Source organism: Oncorhynchus mykiss, chromosome 6 (assembly GCF_057628025.1).
Source record: "Oncorhynchus mykiss isolate SJ-2025 chromosome 6, ASM5762802v1, whole genome shotgun sequence".
Lineage (NCBI taxonomy): Eukaryota > Metazoa > Chordata > Actinopteri > Salmoniformes > Salmonidae > Oncorhynchus > Oncorhynchus mykiss.
The window spans coordinates 17,339,347-17,362,256 of record NC_143027.1 but is presented as its reverse complement, the minus strand read 5'-3'; the positions used below and the strand labels follow the sequence as shown (position 1 = coordinate 17,362,256).

At 40.6% G+C, this 22,910-nt stretch overlaps 1 protein-coding gene across 3 annotated transcripts; it reads left to right on the top strand.

The window, feature by feature from the left end:
• Positions 1-2,105: 2,105 nt before the first annotated feature.
• On the top strand, positions 2,106-16,927 carry LOC110525343 (solute carrier family 2, facilitated glucose transporter member 11). 3 transcript variants are annotated; one of them, XM_090237079.1, is made up of 13 exons: positions 2,106-2,457; positions 4,508-4,635; positions 9,540-9,638; positions 10,381-10,541; positions 10,848-10,972; positions 11,134-11,263; positions 11,376-11,524; positions 12,098-12,285; positions 12,870-12,980; positions 15,395-15,496; positions 15,780-15,855; positions 16,125-16,252; positions 16,429-16,927. In XM_090237079.1, exons 5-13 carry the CDS (start codon positions 10,861-10,863, stop codon positions 16,624-16,626), a joined length of 1,194 nt encoding a protein of 397 aa, XP_090093205.1. In that variant the 5' UTR covers positions 2,106-2,457; positions 4,508-4,635; positions 9,540-9,638; positions 10,381-10,541; positions 10,848-10,860; the 3' UTR covers positions 16,627-16,927. The 3 variants fall into 3 exon arrangements, with proteins under 3 accessions (XP_090093205.1, XP_021461053.3, XP_021461052.3); XM_021605378.3 differs by lacking the exons at positions 2,106-2,457; positions 4,508-4,635 and adding an exon at positions 8,434-8,567; XM_021605377.3 differs by lacking the exons at positions 2,106-2,457; positions 4,508-4,635 and adding an exon at positions 8,465-9,022.
• Positions 16,928-22,910: the final 5,983 nt, after the last annotated feature.

Genomic DNA, 22,910 nt, shown 5'->3' with positions numbered 1-22,910 from the left:
CTACTTTCACAATAGCTGTTCAGGGCCAGAGCAGGCTAGGCCACAGTCAAGAGCTGAGTCGGGTGTGAGACAAAAATTAAAGAAGGATGGATGGAAATAAATAAACAAATGACAATGCAGGGACAGGGATTGGAGGTGCAACAAGATTTTAGCCTTGACAGAGGAGGTAGGCGAATAATTAAAATTTTGCAGATTAACACTGGAGTGATAAAAAAATCAGATGGTCATGTGCAGGTAGAGATACTGGTGTGCAAAAGAGCAGAAAAGTAAATAAAATAGTATGGGGATGAGGTAGGTAAATTGGGTGGGCTATTTACCGATGGACTATGTACAGCTGCAGCGATCGGTTAGCTGCTCAGATAGCAGATGTTTAAAGTTGGTGAGGAAGATAAAAGGTCTCCAACTTCAGCGATTTTTGCAATTTGTTCCAGTCACAGGCAGCAGAGAACTGGAAGGAAAGGCGTCCAAATGAGGTGTTGGCTTTAGTGATGATCAGTGAGATACACCTGCTGGAGCGCGTGCTACGGGTGGGTGTTGCCATCGTGACCAGTGAACTGAGATAAGGCGGAGCTTTACCTAGCATGGACTTGTAGATGACCTGGAGCCAGTGGGTCTGGCGACGAATGTGTAGCGAGGGCCAGCCGACTAGAGCATACAGGTCGCAGTGGTGGGTGGTATAAGGTGCTTTAGTAACAAAACGGATGGCACTGTGATAAACTGCATCCAGTTTGCTGAGTAGAGTATTGGAAGCTATTTTGTAGATGACATCGCCGAAGTCTACGATCGTTAGGATAGTCAGTTTTACTAGGGTAAGTTTGGCGGCATGAGTGAAGGAGGCTTTGTTGCGGAATAGAAAGCCGACTCTAGATTTTATTTTAGATTGGAGATGTTTAATATGAGTCTGGAAGGAGAGTTTACAGTCTAGCCAGACACCTAGGTACTTATAGACAGGAGCACACAGAAGTGTCATTAAGTTACAGGTGGGCAGACTTTCCTGCCACTGTGAAAACGACAATGGGTGTCAAAATAGGAATTCAGCATAAACAGTGAAATATAGGCTCAGTATAAAGCTGTGGAAATTAGATGGCAATAAATCTTACTATGGCTTCCCGGGTGGCGCAGTGGTCTAAGGCACTGCATCGCAGTGCTAGCTGTGCCACCAGAGATTCTGGGTTCGAGCTCAGGCTCTGTCGCAGCCGGCCGCAACCGGGAGGCCCATGGGGCGGTGCCCAATTGGCCCAGCGTCTTCCGGGTTAGGGAGGGTTTGGCCGGCAGGGATATCCTTGTCTCATCGCGGACTAGAGACTCCTGTGGCGGGCTGGGCGCAGTGCACGCCAGGTGTATGGTGTTTCCTCCGACACATTGGTGCGGCTGGCTTCCGGGTTGGATGTGCATTGTGTCAAGAAGCAGTGCGGCTAGGTTGTGTTGGGTTGTGTTTCGGAGGACGCATGGCTCTCGACCTTCGCCTCTCCCGAGTCCATATGGGAGTAGCAGCTATGAGACAAGACTGTAACTACTACCAATTGGATACCATGAAATTGGGGAGAAAAAACGGCAAAAATAAATTAAATAAATCTTACTATGTTATTACTCACGCAAGAGAAAAATATAAATTGTGCCACAAAAAGACTGGAACTCCAGAAAGAATTTCAAGCCACAGGGGAGGACCTACTTTTAAACTCCAGGAGTGGTCGGAAATGGGGGTAGAGATGGAGCATGGCGTTTCCCTGTGGAAGATTAAAAAAAAGATGGTGAGAGAGGTGGTAGGAACAGACAGACAGTGTCTAGGTACGTGTGGACTTGTTGTCAGAAAGATGTCTTCCTCCTTCTGTAGCCAGGCGAGGAAACACTCTTGATCTCAATGGCAGGGGCTTTTCTGTGGCTCGCACATGGCTTTAAGCCCTTCCTGTATATAGTAAATAATCCTTCACTATAATTATATTATTCATCTTCATTTCTTTCACAATAGTAGGGGAGGGATAGAAATAAGCTTATTCCGAGCCTAATCATACTGCAGTTACACCTCTCTCTCTCTTCTCTGTGCTCTCTTGCTCTCCCCTCTCTCTATGTGCTCTCCCTCTTCCCCCCTCTCTCTATTTCTCTCTGTGCAGCCCAGCTCCTCTGAGGAAGGAGCAGCATGCAGAGCGAGCTATCACCACTGTCAGTACTGTACAGGCATGCATTGTCTTGTACAACTATATGGAGTACAAATAATGTAGAGTAATATCAATATCAGGAAATCCCACAACATTGGTTGTGTAGATCCAGCTATATGCCTCAATTCCAAATGAGTGGAAAATATGTGAAAGTGTGATGTTCCTTTAATAACGTCATAGCACCAAAGCTGTCAAGAAGATTTCCTGAATATGTACCAGTGGTTACTAACAACAGGCTGCAGTGATCGTAGCAATGGCTATAATGAATTACATTCATGGAGCTTGTAACAGTGAACCATTGGTAAGCAATCATTATTATAAACAAGGTTTATTATTATTATGCTATTATGTTATTATGCTATTCAATCACCACTGGGTGAATACAAAATCAGTTTTTCATAGCATGGTTCAAATTCAAAAGTGTTTTGAGAGACATTCAGAGCAGTGGTGGTGTGGTGCTGTAAACGTACCGTCAGTGATTCTCTTTTTCAGCTGTTGGTGATAAATCTAAATCCCTGTGTTTTGATGGCAACGCCTATTTTCTGAATATGTTCTTCCACATACCTGAAATGGCAGCGATTGAAATTGGGTCAACAATGTACTCCAAATTGACATAAAATTAATCATCGGTGAAATCACATCAAACTTGCTAATATGAACGAATATTGATTTCAAATGTATAGGTGACCATATGAGACTCATGATATTCTCCAAGGATACAGTGATAACCATGACAATGTCAGACAAATAAAACATGCAACAAAACAGAATACACAAATACATGTATATTCTTAGGTAATTCATACCCTCAATGATTTGCTTGATGCATTTCCATTAGGAAATGTCTCAGATAATCACCTGATTGTTAGGCCACAATGTCAAGGCTAAAATCTTGTTGCACCTCCAATCCCTGTCCCTGCATTGTCATTTGTTTATTTATTTCCATCCATCCTTCCTTAATTTTTGTCTCACACCCGACTCAGCTCTTGACTGTGGCCTAGCCACAGAGACTTGTCCCGAAGCCACTCCTGCGTTGTCTTGGCTGTGTTCTCAGGTCATTGTCCTGTTGGAAGATGTATGTTCGCCCCAGTCTGAGGTCCTGAGCGCTCTGGAGCAGGTTTCCATCATGGATATCTCTGTACTTTGCTCCTTGTTCATCTTTGCCTCGATGCTATCTAGTCTACCAACCCCTGCCACTGAAAAACATCCTCACAGCATGATGCTGCCACCATCATGCTTCACCATAGGGATTGTGGTCAGGTTTCCTCCAGACGTGATAGATGGCATTCAGGCCAACAAGCAACGTTTGAAATATGTTCTACCCTCTTGTGGCTTTGAGACAGGGACTCTTATCACATCGTTTACCACTGTAAAATACCCTACCCCTGGGATGAATTTCAGTGTTTGGGGAGAGTGACATAATATCACTGGATAGTGACAGAAAACACTTGTTGATCTGAGTAGAATATTCAAGCAAGTGTAACACTTTGACGTAAGCAATCAACAGCTCTGGTGGACATTCCTGTAGTCAGCATGCCAAATACACGCTTCCTCAAAACTTGAGGCATCTGTGGCATTGTGTTGTGTTGCAAAACTGTACATTTTAGAGTGGTCTTTTCAGTGGCAACCTGTCATTCAGGGCAAATCATTGAGTTATTAAACATGGTCTCTTTTTTGCTTTCTTGAGTAAGGCAGATCCAAAATTCAGGTGTTTCAGCCTACCTCAGTGCTTTCTGTGGTGGTGGGGCAGCCAGCGGAAAATATGGAGCGCTGGGGTTGATAATGTTCTCTAGTTGCACCGTGAATGGCTCAGTGTTCTGTCACTCATGGGGACAACTACTCCACCGCAAAATCTATGGGGAGAGTTCAAAAATTCAAGCCCCTTGGTTGCTGCCAAAGAGTTACATTAGAAGTACCCATCCAAGAAGGCTCAAGGTCATTGGCCACAGATAAAATTATCACGTTATGTCTACAGTTGTATTGATTGGACTGATCATGTCAACACCATCTTAGCTAGCAAACTAGCGAATGAATCATGAATCAAGTTAACAATGTACTTGCAAATCCTTTTCAATTCTTATCATATGAAGAGAAATTATAGATAAAACGTATCGTGCTCATTGGCCATTGGGCATAAACATTACACAACAAGTTGAAAATCAGTAATTTAACAATGAGTGGTTTAGAAGGAATCAATGGCTGGGAACTCTGAAAAAAATGAGCTCCGACTGGAAAAATACATTTTGAACAGTCATCCAAATCGGAATTCTAAATCGGGTACTTGGGCATCTTTCAAGAGCTCCGACCTGAAGTGCACTAATGTCATGATCTGACCTTGGTTTTTTTTTCAGAGTTTCAAGTTGTCTTGAAAGCACCATCAATCCAGAAAATGGCAGAATTTGATGGCAAAGTTGGGTGACAAAATTTGGCCACAAAGAACCAAAGGATCTTCCTGTTCAAGTGAGTACAGCACAACAAGGTGAGTCCAAAAATGTATTGTATGCTGAGGCATAAATTATGGAATATGCCAGGGAGATATGTATACTGTAGCTAAGAAAGCAATACTAAGTGCATGTTGGGTAGTAAGCTGTTAAAAGCCCATGTGCCTCACCCTAATAATTTTGTCCCCTTTCCCCTAATAATTTAGCCAACTGTTCTGACTTGGTGGTGCACATATAGCCTATAGCCTGTTTTAGATAAATGTCATCAATGAATATTGTCTGCTTATATACCCCCTTTATCCTACAGTTCTGACTTGGTGTACAGGGAGCATACTGTAAGAATGGCCCATGTTCTGAATTCTGTCACTGTACATTTCAAAAGTGCTGAACAAATAGTTATATTGACTACATCCATCCTAGCTCGCTCATTAATGTCTTAATCGAAATTATGGATTACCTCTTATCCGCTCGTCGTCCCATTATGCCATAGTTTGTACATCTCAATTGTCAGTAGAAACCCCATTTGTTTAAGCAAGTCAGCCATATCAGCTATGTTTTTTAAAAGGCAGCAAATGAGGCTGAATTAACTGTTTCGCTGCCAGACAAGGCTCCACTGATAGCCATGTGTAGAGGTGGTAAGATGTTGGGACTGCTGTTGGGACAGCTTTATGTAGGCCCTAACAGTTTGTGGGCAGCGTTTGTCATCATTATAGTGCAATTAATGTATTGTTTAGTGTTGTGTTGTGTAGTTTCTTTGCTGGCATGCATCTAAAATAAATTGGGGGAGTTTGCCCCACCAAGATTTACATGCTAAAATCGCCACTGGTGTTACTGTCAATCTGATGCGTTCGAACAACTGATCTGCAATTGCGATAGAGCTTTGATAACTTTCACTAATGGCCATTAATAATTGCATAATAACACAAGGCTACAACAACAATAAACTGAAGTTATAGGGGCGGCAGGAAGCCTAGTGGTTAGAGCTTTGGGCCAGTAACCGAAAGGCTGCTAGATCGAATCCCCGAGCTGACAAGGTAAAAATCTGTCGTTCTACCCCGGAACAAGGTAGTTAACCCACTGGTTAACTGTCATTGCAAATAAGAATTTGTTCTTAACTGACTTAACTAGTTGAATAAAAAAAAAATATTAAACCCGTTTGCCAGCTCCAGGTAGGCTATACAATTGGCACAAATTAACTTGCAAATTAGCTCCAGTGATATTGTCATTTCAACATATTTATTGTATCAAATGGTAGCCTACAGTGGCATATAAATGAATAGGCTAATTGATGGCTAACAGAGGCAAATGTATCATTCTTCACATTTAATGTCAGTTTCATTGAGGACTTTTCCCTTTGAAAAGAACCACTTCCATTTCAAACGTCCACTCGCGCAGTCCCCGACACCCAAGAACTGAGCATGCGTAAAACAGTTCTCACTTGATTCAGTTAAGAACCCTTTCTGATCTCCCCATCCCGGATCCGGGATCGTGAATACAGACTCAAGCTCATTACCATAACGCAACGTTAACTATTCATGAAAATCGCAAATGAAATGAAATAAATATGCCATCTCTCAAGCTTAGCCTTTTGTAAACAACACTGTCATCTCAGATTTTCAAAATATGCTTCTCAACCATAGGAAAACAATCATTTGTGTAAAAGTAGCTAGCTAGCGTAGCATTTAGCATTAGCGTTAGCATCCAGCACGCAACATTTCAACAAAAACATAAAAGCCTTCAAATAAAATCATTTACCTTTGAAGAACTTCAGATGTTTTCAATGAGGAGACTCTCAGTTAGATAGCAGATGCTCAGTTTTTCCAAAAAGATTCTTTGTGTATTAGAAATAGCTCCGTTTTGTACATCACATTTGGCTACCAAAAAAAAACGAAAATTCAGTCCTCAAAACGCGAACTTTTTTCCAAATTAACTCCATAATATCGACTGAAAACATGGCAAACGTTGTTTAGAATCAATCCTCAAGGTGTTTTTCACATATCTCTTCGATGATATATCGTTCGTGGAAGCATGGTTTCCCCTCTCAATCAAATGGAAAAATACTTGCACATGGCTTTGCGCACCAGTTTCGACGCAGGACACCAGGCGGACACTTGGAAAATGTAGTCTCTTATGGTCAATCTTCCAATGATATGCCTACAAATACGTCACAATGCTGCCGACATCTTGGGGAAACGGCAGAAGGTCTAAGCTTATTCCTGTCGCATTCACAGCCATATAAGGAGACATTAGAAAACAGAGCTTCAGAAATTCTGCTCATTTCCTGTTTGACGTATCATCTTGGTTTCGCCTGTAGAATGAGTTCTGGGGCACTTACAGACAAAATCTTTGCAGATTCTGAAACTTCAGAGTGTTTTCTTTCCAAAACTATGCATAGTCGAGCATCTTTTCGTGACAAAATATCGCGCTTAAAACGGGAACGTTTTTTATCCAAAAATGAAATAGCGCCCCTAGAGATGCAACTGGTTTAAGAACAAATTCTTATTTACAATGACGGCTTACCGTCAGTTAGGAACACATTCTTATTTACCATGACGTCCTACCCTGGCCAAACCTGGACGACGCTGGGCCAATTGGCATATGCTCCTACAAACCAATGAGGAGATAGAAGAGGCGGGACTTGTAGCGCATCATGTGTCAAAAATAGAATCAAGTTATATTTTAGCGCTTGGCTACGCAAACGCGCGTTGACCGCACGAGTAGTTTGGATGAAACGCAAGCGATGTGGTCAGCATGAAGAAACTAATGTCCGTGGGCGTGGAATAGAGTTTGGTTGGTGCAAGGAGTCTGGATTGCCAGGCAAATGTCTGACAGTAGTACCTAAAACAGTCAGTATAGTATGAAGATAAGCAGAAACTGCTTCTTCAATAAAAATCCCCGATCACGCTTGTAGGCGATGTCATGTTGTCTAGCTAAACTCAGATACATATAATCGGGTCTAACAGTCGTCTCGCACCGAACTGGATATGTTGCATAGTTGTTTTTGATTAAAAACAAAACATGTTCAGCTACATAAAAGCTTGGCTCGAAACTAGGCTGTGCCTTTAGATTTTGAGAAAATTAAAAACTAAGGAAAGAAAGCTTTGCTTATCTCATTGACGTCTCTAACCCCAAACCTCGGCCTGGTAATCTTGGAATGCTTCGCAAGCATTCCCGGAAGTCTTGCGATGTTGCACGTCTGGGTTTAGAAACTCAAGTAGAACTGTTTACTGTATTTATTTAGTAGGCTATACATCAAATAATATAAGTCTCTTTTACATGCAAGGTTATTGTAGGATAGAATGAAAGGTATCTAGTCCCCATAGAATCAATATGCTAGTCAATACTGAATAAATATGTTTCAGTTTTTTCCCATTGTGAAAATGTATTTAGAAATAGAAAGAATTGATATTATAGCAAAAACATGTAGAGCCTATCTGGCAACAGTTAAATGACCATGCTGCTGACCAAGAAGAGGCTTATGAGCTTTGTTGGTCACTTGACTTCACAAACAATGAGGTCTTTATGATCAAAGAGGGAAATTGCCTCACTAATGAAAATGGGTGAAATCCCATATTTCCATATTATATTCTACCTCTTATTATTTTTTGTTTGTTTTTTGTACATCAAAATAATGGATAGTCAACCTCAGTGGAGAGTGCAATTTCTTAACTTGTTTCACATCAGTTTGAGGTGAATGTACTGCATAGGCCTACTGGTAGCACAGAGTAAAATAATGTTGATGTGTGCTGTCAAACGCCCTAGTGATAATTATACAGCATAGGCTACAATGGAATCACACATTAGAACTGCTGTGTGCCCTTGGCTGTTACCAGGCCATAAATAGCCTAGGTTTTTTAATCCATAAGTAGGTTGCAGTTGCCTAACTTTCATTAATGGTGCCTATTGAATGTTCTGGCTCAATTAACCAAACATGGATAGTAATGAAGAGTCTGCAGAATTAAAGAAAAGGGTAGGCATAACAGATTTTATTTATTTATTGATATAATGACAAATAAAAAAAATAGCCTGTTTGATGATGATATCCACACAGAATGGATTATCTGTAACCGGTGTGTGAGAGAGGAATGCCTTTCACACAGTCATAATCAATGGTTGCTGTGTAAAGAGTGCAGAATTAACTTAGACTGTAATTCGATGTTATGCTCAGACGATGGGACACTGATTAAAACAGCTGAGCAATTGTATTATAATCAGTATATTTACTGCGCATCAACCACATTCTCGAACGGCACTCTGCTTAAGGATGAGTACGTTAGAGCAAATTTTGCACTTGTAAGATAAATGCATTTTGCTTGACAGCAAAATCTATAGATTAAACAAAGTACAGGACTCAAAATGACTAAAAGAGATACGGAATATCGACCTCTGCTTGAAGGTATCACTGAAACAAAACAGAAAATTAAGGTATGTATAACAATACAATAACAATGTGTTATTACTATATTAGTAATAATAATGACAACAGTAATAACACAGTAATGACAATTTATTATAATTACTACTATTATGATTACTATTATTATTATTATTACAATTGCTTGTAATGACAGTTTAAACGTGAATTATAGGTTACATAAATGTATTATAATGCATATCAACTAAGCCCACTGTTTTAAGTGTCCTTCATCTGCAAATGGGGCCTGAAATTATTATTAACTTATTTAAAGAAACCTATAGTTTACTTCATTGTCTACACTTGGCTATTGTAATTAATAACCTTAGCTAAAATATAGTTGATCTGTACTTGTGCCTCATTTGAACTTCTGAAAGCTATCTAATAGTAAAATATGATAATGATTAGGCTGCTCTTGTTGAAGATATCCTTTTTCTGTTAGTAATGAATGTTGAAGAGTGCTACTGCACAGATTCTGTACATATTATAGAATGCTAATCCACCAATTATGTGTGTTATTGGTTTCAGTGTCCTAACACATCCCTTCTACTGGCAATTTGTGCAGCTTGCATCGGAGGAACCTTTCAATATGGTTATAATATTTCGATCATCAATTCCCCCACCAAGGTAAGACATTATTGTCAATATTTGTCTACTTTTATTGACTATACGTATATAGCTAAAGAGGAGAGGTTTAGTTGTTATTGAACTGATGAGATGATGATGAGGACATTGGATAATAATTTGTATTTTGCCCTCATTGAACCACGCCTGTGTGTTCAGAAAACAGTCACAGTCACATGCAACCCTGGAGACTATATTCAATTTCAATCTTAGGTCACACTACAAGGGAATCTTGACTAATCATTTAACACTAACAAGAATACTATTTTGAGTAATTCAAAAAAAAATATATACCATTTAATTTCAGTAGCCTTGTGTAACTGTTGTGTAACTGTTGTGTGGTTGGTACATTTCTCACACACATTCAGGGGCACAGATGTAGGATTTTAATTTGATCTATATGTTCACAACAAAATAATCCTGCATTAACAGGATTTAAACATTTAGTGCATAATGTTGCTTCATCGGTGGTTATGCTATTAGCTGCATTGCCAAAAGTAGGTTACATGAAAAGTACAATAGTATTAATATAACTGTAGGTTTTCAATGAATTTATGTAAATCACAAAGCTCATCAGCATTGTCTGCGGTGCAGGAAGATTCTCAGCAACAAAAGAGTGATCAAATTAAGATCTTACAACTGTATAATAATACTAAAATAATGCAAATTATGATTACATTTCAGCTGTGAGCAATGCATTCTCTTTTCAAGGCAGTATTGATTAAGGGATGCCTTCTTTGTCCAGTCTGTGCAGAATTTCATCAACCAAACCTGGCTGGAGCGCTATGAAGAGAACATCTCAGAGCAATACCTCACTCTACTGTGGTCCAGCATCGTGTCCATTTTCACAATAGGTGGATTTATTGGCGCGACTATTGGTGGAACACTGGCTATTAAATTTGGGAGGTATAGAGAAGTGTTTTGTTAATAGTGGCTACTGGCTATAATTCCCATTTGGATATTTGTGTCAGTCTCCAATTTTACTCATAGGCTATTATTACTATTTTAGCAATATCCATTTGACTGTATGTATTTTTTCTATCCGAACAAGGCACTTTCAATAAATGTTGTATTAATGGCAAATATTCTCTATACCCTGATGCAGATAGCTTGTCTGTTGAAACATTGGATATTAGGTTATTCAATTATTGCATCTGAGCGCCTAGAGTGTGCGGCTCTCCTTTCATTTTTCAAATATTCTCTGTGTCACAGAAAAGGGACACTGATGATGAACAATGCATTTGCCTTACTGGCTGCTCTGTTGATGGGACTGAGCTATCCCACTGGATTATTTGAACTGCTCATAATTGGACGATTTTTCACAGGAGTAAATGCGGGTAAATATGTCAGTTAGTTAGTCAAGTGAAGTGTTGACATCAGCAGTTTGCAGTCTTTATTTTTAAGATGAGTGTGTTGAAAAATATAGATGTATTGAAGGTTCTGTCTTGCCTGTAAGTCAATGTGCCGCAATTTGTTCTAACAATCTGCTGATTTGCAGGCATTGGCATTTGCGTTCAGCCACTGTATCTGGGGGAAATCGCTCCAAGGGCACTTCGTGGCGCCATGGCGATGGGGACCTCTATTTTCATCACTGGGGGCATCCTTACTGGACAGGTGATTGGGCTTAAGTAAGTTAAGATCATCCTGGACTAAAGCTTACCTCGCAGAGTACTTTGAAATGAAGACTGTGTATAATGTCTTGTCTGCGTTCCCACACTAAATATGTCTATGATCCTGCAGGGAGCTCCTGGGTAAAGAAGAGTACTGGCCCATCCTACTCTCTACCACCTGTATCCCAGCGTTCCTGCAGCTCCTCATACTACCCTGGTTCCCAGAGAGCCCTCGCTACCTGCTAATCGACAGAGGGGATGACGTTGGATGTGGAACCGGTATGTTTCAATCACATGTAAAAATCCCTCTCACATAAGAACTGACAACTTGTCTTAAAACAACATTAATCGTGCTTTACACTATTTTGACAGAAAAAAAGTTGTTTCAGTGACAAAGTAGGAAGGAACAAAGTGTGCTAACCTATATAGTAACCTACAATCATTGATCTAAAAAAGAGAGCTGAGCTGCGTCACTCTCAGTCCCTGACATTGATTTGACATGGTGCACATAGTGGAAGCTTTGGAGAGGGTGATCATTCCACCTTTATCTCAGATCAGAAGGGTCGGAACTCTGAAACATCAATTGTAGAAATATTTCCCCTTCAGAGACATACCGGGTCAAGCATATGACTGCAGTACATACTATAACAGAAGGTTACACTGCTAGGCAATGTCTCTCTAGTGACACAATCCTTGATTCTTAAAGAAATATTACTGTGTATCCCACTGTGTCTGATTTGATTGGCTGGGTGAATGAGTGGATTCCTGTTTGTTATGAGTGTGAGGGATAACAAATTAACCGTGGAGAGGAGAGGGACCATGTGAGCTGTGTCTTGTGTTCCTTGTGGACAGCGATGAAGCAACTCCACGGCACAGATAACTTTGACCGCGAGCGGGAGGACATGGAGAGGGAGAGGATCAGTGCTATGGGAATCAAACCCAAAAAGCCCTGGGAGCTGTTCATGGACCGCAGCCTCCGCTGGCAAGTTCTCACCATCATCCTGATCAATGCCGCCCAGCAGCTCAACGGCATCAACGCTGTACGTCAGCAGCAGACCAATTCACCACATGACCCTATGAGCCCTCAGGGCTGCAATGTTTCTCAGTATAAACTCAAGTCAGCTGAGATGAGAAGATGTTGGTTTAAATGTACAATATTCCATTCAGTTAGAACCCTTTTGGGTTTCATGTAGAACCCTTTCCACAGAGGGTTCTAGATGGAACCCCAAAAAGTTCTACCTAGTACCAAAATGGATTGTACAAAGGGTTCTCCTATGGGGACAGTCAAAGAACCATTTTAGGTTCTAGCACCTTTTTTTTCCTAATAGTGTATGTATGCCCTGTATAGTCTATATACTCTATAACAACTTGCATGTCCTGGAGGCTATATGAACTTAACGCGAGAGTTCTACATGGAACCCAAAATGATTATACCTGGAACCAAAAAGGGTCCTAACTGGAACCGAAAAGGGTTCTCTTATGGAGACAGCCAAAGAACCCTTTTGAAAGCTTATTTTTGTCAGAGTGTACGGTATGGTATACACTTTACAATATAGGGTATAGTATGAAGCCCCTGTGTTTAATTCGTTTTCTATAACTCTCTCTCTTTCTCTCGCTCTTGAAGATTTATTTCTATACAGATTATGTGTTTGAGGAGGCTGGAATTCCAGAGGTTAACATACCCTACGTAACTGTGGGCACAGGAGCCTGTGAATGCCTCACTGCCCTTACCTGTGTAAGTGTCAACTATTGCTCAGAGTACAGATACTTTATATCCAAGTATTTAGAAGCATGCATGGATTATATTGCAGAGCTCCCATCACAGCCACTGAACTCTGTCACTGTCACATGCAACCCTGTCACTGTTTTAAAATCACAAATGGCCTCATGGTAACATCACTGAGAAGTTTAATTCCTGTCCTGCAGCTCAGTTCAGAAGGACGACTGTATCTTTGATGTGTCTGGGTGGTTTTATACATAATCCACAGCATAATCATTAACTTGACTATGTTTAAAGAGATATTCAATGTCTGATATGTTATTGTTACCATCTACCAATCACTTCCCTTCTCAATGAGGCTTTCGAAAAGCTCCCTAGTATTTGTAGTTAAATCTGTGCTTGAAATTCAATACTTTATTGGGGGACTTTACATATGTTGTATGCATTGGGGACAGAGGAAGGGTTAGTCATAAAGAAACTATGTCAACCCCTATTATTTCACACAGAGTGAGTTCATGTAACTTGTGTGATTTGTTAAGCCAAATTTTACTCCTGAACTAATTTAGGTTTGCCTGAACAAAGGGGCTGAATACTTATGCAGTGACTATATTTTAGTGATACCATTTTTATTAACCTTAGTTAAAGATTTTTCCCACTTTGACATTACAGATTATTTAGAGTAGATTCAATTTAATTCAATTTTAATTCCACTTTTAACACAATAAAATGTGAAGAAATCCAAGGGTTATGAATACATTTGCAAGGATTAACATACAGTTCATTCAGAACGTATTCAGACCCCTTCACTTTTTCCACATTTTGGTACATTAATCGCCTTATTCCAAAACTGATTAAATAAAAAATGTTCCTCGTCAATCTACACACAATGCCACATAATGACAAAGCCAAGAAAACTGAAATACCTTATAATTATTCAGACCCTATGCTACGAGACGCAAAATTGAGCTCAGTTGGGTCCTGTTTCCATTGACCATCCTTGAGATGTTTCTCCACCTGTGGTAAATTCAATTGGACATGATTTTGAAAGGAAGACACCAGTCAATATAAGGTCCCACAGTTGACAGTGCATGTCAGAGCAAAAACCAAGCCATGAGGTCGAAGGATTTGTCCTTAGAGCTCTGAGATAGGATTGGGTCGAGGCACAGATCTGGGGATGGGCACCAAAAAAATGTCTGCAGCATTCTTAAATGGAAGAACTTTGGAACCACCAAGACTCTTCCTAGAGCTGGCCGCCGGGCCAAACTGAGCAATCGGCGGAGAACGGCCTTGGTCAGGGAGGTGACTAAGAACCTGATAGTTACTCTGACAGAGCTCCAGAGTTCCTCTGTGGAGAGGAACCTTCCAGAAGGACAACCATCTCTGCAGCAGTCCACCAATCAGTCCTTTATGGTAGAGTGTACAGACAGAAGCCACTCCTCAGTAAAAGGCATATGACAGCCCACTTGGAGTTTGCCAAAAGGCACCTAAAGGAATCTCAGACCATTAGAAACAAGATTCTCTGATCTGATGAAACCAAGATTGAACTCTTTGCCCTGAATGCCAAGTGTCACGTCTGGAGGAAACCAGGCACTGCTAATCACCTGGCCAATACCATCCCTACGGTGAAGCATGGTGGTGGCAGCATCATGCTGTGGGGATGTTTGTTTTTCAGCGGAAGGGACTGGGAGATTAGTCAGGATCAAGGTAAAGATGAACAAAGCAAAGTACAGAGAGATCCTTGAAAACATACTCGAAGGTTCACCTTCCGACAGGACAATGTCCCTACTAAGCACACAGCCAAGAAAATGCCAGAGTGGCTTTGGGACAAGTCTCTGAATATCCTTTAGTGGCTCAGCCAGAGCTCGGACTTGAACCCGATTGAATATCTCTGGAGATACCTGCAAATAGCTGTGCAGCGAAGCTCCCCATCCAATCTGACAGAGTTTGAGAGGATCTGCAGAGAAGAATGGGAGAAGCTCCCCAAATACAGGTGTGCCAAGCTTGTAGCGTCATACCCAAGTAGACTTGAGGCAGTAATCGCTGCCAAATAAGCTTCAACAAAGTACTGAGTAGAATGTCTGAATACTGTGATATTGTAAATGTAAATGTGATATTTCAGTTTTTTTAATTATTTTTATACATTTGCAAAAATGTCTGTTTTTGCTTTGTCATTATGGGGTATTGTGTGTTGATTTATGACGAGTAAATAACAATTGAATCAATTTTAGAATAAGGCTGTAACGTAACAAAATGTGGAAAAAGTGAAGGTGTCTGAATACTTTACGAATGCACTGTATTTAATGAAGATACCAGTGGTGCGATACTAGTTATGACTGGAAACGTGTTATTTAGGTTTTTCAACTAAGAAGATCATATATTTCTCCACGGCTTGTCTGCTGGTATGTCATGTGAGATGCTGTGTCTTTCAGGGCATGCTGATCGAATCTCTGGGACGAAAAGTGCTTATCATCGGAGGGTACACCCTTATGGCTTTCTGGTGTATTTGCTTCACTCTGACCCTCACCTTCCAAGTAAAGCATCTTTGATCCAATAATTCCATTTTGTGTGTTTTAATGTTTTTAATGTTTTAATCAGAAAAAGATACATGTATTGCACTTATGCATTATTAAATGTGACTTGCTAGTTTCTGTAACGACAGCAATAGTATGTTTCTATACCCTTGTGTGTTACCATAAGAAAAATGATATAAAATAAATTACGTTGGTGTTGCCAACCCTGAATGTGGCTTGGGTGGCCACTTTGGGAACACTAGTTTGTTTATGATTTTATTGTGTGTTCTTTCCTTGAACACAGGGAGCAGGCCCATGGATACCTTATCTTAGTATGGGATGTGTCTTTGCTTTCATACTGAGCTTTGGCATGGGACCAGGTAACCTACAGAACTTACGTATAACTGATCTATGCCAGTATGGTGTGATCTCGCAGCAATATTATTTATCATCTGATTATAAATCAATTTAAAACTAACACTTTAGCTCAGGTTTTAGGTCAATTCAGGAAGCACACTGAAATTCAAATTCTTTTCAATGCTTTTCAATTAGAACATTTTGAATTGAAATTTGTTTTACTTTTTGGATTGACTGGAATTGAAATGGAATTGACCCCAACCCTGCTATACCTTCACTTTGTCCTTTGCAGGTGGTGTGACAAACATCTTGATCACAGAGTTATTCACACAAACCACACGGCCTGCTGCGTACATGATCGGAGGGTCCGTGAACTGGCTCAGCTTCTTCTTCATTGGCATGGCGTTTCCATTTATTGTGGTAGGTTCCAACTGTTTCGTGATACTTAACCTTTAAAATAAGGTGGTTACTGTTAGGTTATACGTATTGATATCAGATTAGTTTTATATAAGTACCGTTGACTGATATGGAATTAGGATATGGTTGTTTTGAGAGCTGGCTTTAGATGGATTTGGTCTGCTCTTCTACTCCCACAGACTAAGTTGCAGCAGTATTGTTTCCTGGTGTTCTTGGTTGTTTGTGTCTTGGTGGCTGTATACATATTCCTGGTAGTCCCCGAGACGAAGAACAAAACCTTCCTGGAGATCCAAACAGAGTTCCAGTCTGGAGAAAAGAGAAAAGCTTCCAAAGCTGACCACAGCCCAAGTACAACGTTGTTGTCAACCCCTCTGTGAAACACAGCTTCCAGTGTTTGCTGCAAATGTGTTCCACACTATGAATATCTCCCTATCATATGGATTTTTTTTAAAGTTCCAGAATGTTCATTCTTTGTCAGGGATCGTGATTTTGAAGAGTAGACATTATGATAACTGGAACATAGGAAACAACATATACTGGTCATATGGTATTAGCTGCTCAGGATTATATTATAATAATTTTACTGGAAAATGTGTTGACATTTGATCTATATCTGTATCTGCAAACATCTGCCAATTAACCTTTTGAATGAATAAAATACATTTTGAGATGACTATCCTCCAAGTCCGTATTTCCAATCAAATCTGTCCACAACATGTCAGTCTCCTAAATGAAGACATGGAGAGAGGCTTACAAGTTTGCAGCCCACTTCATATGTGAGGCAATCTTTGATTTCATGGATTTAACTGGACCATACGATACTCCCACCCAAATAATCTCCAAACAAACCAGCACTCAGTTCAATGTTTTTGTGCTTACACACTTACAGCATCATATTTTAGTGTAGTCATAATGTGTTGTTACTTTACTTACTTTTTAGTTACTCAACGTTTAATTTGAGGTTGGATTACCAAGATTAAAATCAACAGAATCACAGCCATATGGCCAGGCCAGGGCATGTGATAATGAGGCTGTCTAGAAACTGAACAAAGGAATCATTCATGGTCAATAGGACAAAAAATGCCATTGCAGCATTATAATATAATACAAGTGGTAATATTGAAATATAATAAAGAAATTAGCTAATGACAAAGTGAAAAAATGTTTTTAGAAATGTTTGCAAATATCTCCTTTACATAAGTATACACACCCCTGAGTCAATACATTGTAGAAGCACCTTTGGCAGCGATTGCAGCTGTGAGTCTTTCTGGGTAAGTCTAAGTAGCTTTCCACATCTAGATTGTGCAACATTTGCCCACTATTCTTTAAAAAATTCTTAAAGATCTGTCAAATTGGTTGTTGATCATTGCTAGACAACAATTTGCAGGTCTTGCCATAGATGTTCAAGTAGATTTAAGTCAAAACTGTCTGCCTTCTTGGTAAGCAACTTGTGTAGATTTGGCCTTGTGTTTTAGGTCAGCGGTTCCCAAACTGTGGGGCGAGGGGGAGAGCTCCAACTGGCACACTCAGTCCGGCTTTCAACTTACTAATATAATGTAATAACAATATAATGCACAATGTACAATTGAGAAATTGGTTAGTGCAAACCTGCAAAATATTTTGCAAAATGAACAGTGCTTGTGCCCATAGAAATAGATGTGGCATGCGCACAAGGGGAGCGCGTGATGTTCCCCAATGCTGGAAGGGGGGCCTGAGTGAAAATGTTTACGAACCCCTGTTTTAGGTTATTGTCCTGCTGAAAGGTGAATTAATCTCCCAGTGTCTGGTGGAAAGCAGAATAAACCAAGTTTCCCTCTAGGATTTTGCGGTTTATTTTTTATCATAAAAAAACTCTCCAGTCCTTGATGATTACAAGCATACCCATAACATGATGCAGCCACCACTATGATTGAAATTATGGAGAGTGGTACTCGGTAATGTGTTTTATTGGATTTGCCACAAATCTAACACTTTGTATTCAGGACAAAAAGTGAATTGCTTTGCCACATTTTTGCAGTATTACTTTGTTGTGTGCCTTGTTGCAAACAGAATGCATGTTTTGGACTATTTATATTCTGTACAGGCTTCCTTCTTTTCACTCTGTCAATTAGGTTAGTATTGTAGAGTAACTACAACGTTGTTGATCTATCCTCAGTTTTCTCCTATCACAGCCATTAAGCATCCTTCTCTCATGCTACCAAACATACCCTCGTAAAACTGACTATCCTACCGATCCTCGACTTCTGTGATGTAATTTACAAAATAGCCTCCAACACTCTACTCAGCAAATTGGATGTAGTCTATCACAGTGCCATCCGTTTTGTCACCAAAGCCCCATATACTATCCACCACTGCGACCTGTATGCTCTCGTTGGCTGGCCCTCGCTACATATTCGTCGCCAAACACACTGGCTCCAGGTCATCTATAAGTCTTTGCTAGGTAAAGCTCCGCCTTATCTCAGCTCACTGGTCACAGCAGGTATATTTCACTGGTCATCCCCAAAGCCATGTCCTCCTTCTCCCGCCTTTCCTTCCAGTTCTCTGCTGCCAATGACTGGAACGAATTGCAAAAATCACTGAAGCCGGAGTCTTATATCTCCCTCACTAACTTTAAGCATCAGCTGTCAGAGCTGCTTACCGATCATTGCACCTGTACACAGCCCATCTGTAAATAGCACACCCAACTACCTCATCCCCATATTGTTATTTATTTCTTTGCTCCTTTGCACCCCAGTATCTCTACTTGTCGTTTCATCTTCTGTATATCTATCACTACAGTGTTTAATTGATAAATTGTAATTATTTCGCCACTATGGCCTATTTATTGCCTTACCTCCCTAATCTTACTACATTTGCACACACTGTATATAGATTTTTCTATTGTGTTATTGACAGTACGTTTGTTTATCCCATGTGTAACTTTGTGTTGTTTGTGTCGCACTGCTTTTGCTTTATCTTGGCCAGGTCGCAGTTGTAAATGAGAACTTGTTCTCAACTGGCCTACCTGGTTAAATAAAGGTTAAAAAAATCAAATTAAAACACTAACTGTTTTAAAGTCCCCATTGGCCTCATTGTGAAATCTCTGAGCGGTTTCCTTCCTCTCTGGCAACTGAGTTCAGAAGGAGGACTGCATCTTTGATGCGTCAGGGTGGTTTAATACATCATCCACAGCATAATTATTAACTTGACCATGCTTAAAGATATATTTAATGTCTGATTCTTTATGAGGCGTTTGAAATGTTCCCTGGCCTTTGTAGTAGAAACTAAGGGATAGATGTATGTATGGGGGACAGAGGAAGGGGTAGTCATCATGTCAACCCCTATTATTTCACACAGTGAGCCCATATAACTTATGTGATTTGTTAAGACAAATTTGACTTCTGATCTAATTTAGGCTTGCCTAAATAAAGGTGGTGAATACTTATGCAATTACTATATTTTATTAGATGCAATTAAAATGTAAAGATGCAATATGCAGAAATAGCGCATGTAGAACAGATCTACTGCTTCTTAGACTTGCTTTTGATGAGAATGACATTTCTATAACTCACATTTCTATGTGATTTTGGTCGGGTAGCCCAAAAAGTTACACATTACAGCTTTAATTTTTATTAATTTGTAAACATTTGTAGAGTATTTTGTGTAGATCAATTACAAAAAAAAGCTCTATTAAATCTATTTCAATCCCCCTTTGCAATACAACAAAATGTGAAAAAAGTTCAAGGTGGTGTAGACTTTTTATAGGAAGTGTATATTGTGAAAGTACAGATACTCAAACTTTATTTGACACCACACTCCACAAAGTAAGTCCTGCTGGCTCTAGTTTTATCTTATCTTGATTATTGCCCAGTCATATGGTCAGGTGCCACAAAGGACCTAGAAAAACTGCAGCTGGCCCAGAACAGAGCATCACGTCGTTTCGCTATTCACTGCAATCAGAGGGCTAATACCAGTACAAATATTATTTTTTCAACCTTTATTTAACTAGGCAGGTCAGTTAATTAAGAACAAATTCTCATTTTCAATGATGGCCTAGGAACAGTGGGTTAACTGCCTTGTTCAGGGGCAGAACGACAGATTTTTACCTTGTCGGCTCTGGGATTCGAACTTGCAACCTTTTGGTTACAAGTCCAACACTCTAACCACTATGTATGCCAGTCTCTCTTTGCTAAAAGTAGAGGAGAGACTGACTGCATCACTTCTTGTTTTTCTAAGAAACGTTAATGTGTTGAACATTCCAAATTGTTTGCATAGTCAACTTACACACAACACTGATTTACCCCATCAGACACCAGAAAACCTGATTTAAAAAAAACAGATAAAGCAACACCTCATGGCACAACGCATCTTGCCTACTTGACCTAGATATTTTGTGTATGTACTGATATGTAGGCTGTGTGAGACGTTTTAAATTGATCAAATCAAAAATTTTTAGTGGTCACATACACATTGTTAGCAGATGTTATTGCGAGTGTAGCGAAATGCTTGTAGATAATTACACGGCTCAAAAAAATAAAGGGAACACTTAAACAACACAATGTACCTCCAAGTCAATCACACTTCTGTGAAATCAAACTGTCCACTTAGGAAGCAACACTGATTGACAATAAATTTCATATGCTGTTGTGCAAATGGAATAGACAACAGGTGGAAATTATAGGCAATTAGCAAGACACCCCCAATAAAGGAGTGGTTCTGCAGGTGGTGACCACAGACCACTTCTCAGTTCCTATGCTTCCTGGCTGATGTTTTGGTCCCTTTTGAATGCTGGCGGTGCTTTCACTCTAGTGGTAGCATGAGACGGAGTCTACAACCCACACAAGTGGCTCAGGTAGTGCAGCTCATCCAGGATGGCACATCAATGCGAGCTGTGGCAAGAAGGTTTGCTGTGTCTGTCAGCGTAGTGTCCAGAGCATGGAGGACTGGCCACCCCACATAGCCTGGTTCCTCTCTAGGTTTCTTCTTAGGTTTTGGCCTTTCTAGGGAGTTTTTCCTAGCCACCTTGCTTCTACACCTGAATTGCTTGCTGTTTGGGGTTTTAGGCTGGGTTTCTGTACAGCACTTTGAGATATCAGTTGATGTACGAAGGGCTATATAAAATAAATTTGATTTGATTTGAGATGCTACCAGGAGACAGGCTAGTACATCAGGAGACGCCACTGGCGCCCTGTGCTCTTCACAGATGAAAGCAGGTTCACACTGAGTACGTGACAGACGTGACAGAGTCTGGAGACGCCATGGAGAACGTTCTGCTGCCTGCAACATCCTCCAGCATGACCGGTTTGGCGGTGGGTCAGTCATGCTGTGGGGTGGCATTTCTTTGGGGGGCCGCACAGCCCTCGATGTGCTCGCCAGAGGTAGCCTGACTGCCATTAGGTACCGAGATGAGATCCTGAGATCCCTTGTGAGACCATATGCTGGTGCGGGTGGCCCTGGGTTCCTCCTAATGCAAGACAATGCAAGACCTCATGTGGCTGGAGTGTGTCAGCAGTTCCTGCAAGAGGAAGGCATTGATGCTATGGACTGGCTCGCCCGCTCCCCAGACCTGAATCCAATTGAGCACATCTGGGACATCATGTCTCGCTCCATCCACCAACGCCACGTTGCACCACAGACTGTCCAGGAGTTGGCGGATGCTTTTGTTACAGTATAACTTTAAACCGTCCCCTCGCCCATACCTGGGTGACGTCACCGATTGAAACGCTATTTAGCGCGCACCGCTAACTAAGCTAGCCGTTTCACATCCGTTACACTCACCCCCCTTTTGACCTCCTCCTTTTTCCGCAGCAACCAGCGATCCGGGTCAACAGTATCAATGTAACAGTATAACTTCAGACCGTCCCCTCGCCCATACCCGGGCACGAACCAGGGACCCTCTGCACACATCAACAACAGTCACCCTCAAAGCACCGTTACCCATCGCTCCACAAAAGCCGCGGCCCTTGCAGAGCAAGGGGAACCACTACTTCAAGGTCTCCGAGCAAGTGACGTCACCGATTGAAACACTATTTAGCGCGCACCACCGCTAACTAAGCTAGAGTTTCACATCCGTTACACTTTAGTCCAGGTCTGGGAGGAGATCCCTCAGGAGACCATCCACCACCTCATCAGGAGCATGCCCAGGCGTTGTAGGGAGGTCATACAGGCACGTGGAGGCCACACACACTACTGAGCCTCATTTTGACTTGTTTTAAGGATATTACATCAAAGTTGGATCAGCCTATAGTGTGGTTTTCCACTTTAATTTTGAGTGTGACTCCAAATCCAGACCTCCATGGGTTGATAAATTTAATTTCCATTGATAATTTTTGTGTGATTTTGTTGTCAGCACATTCAACTATGTAAAGAAAAAAGTATTTAATAAGAATATTTCATTCATTCAGATCTAGGATGTGTTATTTTAGTGTTCCCTTTATTTGAGCAGTGTATATCCTTGAGGTGTTGTCTATTAATTCATGTTCTGTATAATCTGTATAATAATAAAGTTTCATGTTTTGAGTGGACCCCAAGAAGAGTAAGCTAATGGGATCATAATAAAATACCAAACGGATGGTTTGTAACTTCCATAATGTTGTTTTTACAGCCATATGATCTACTTGAAAACTGAGCATAACCTGCAAATATTTACTTAGAAATTAGATGTAAAGCATTCTAACAAAGA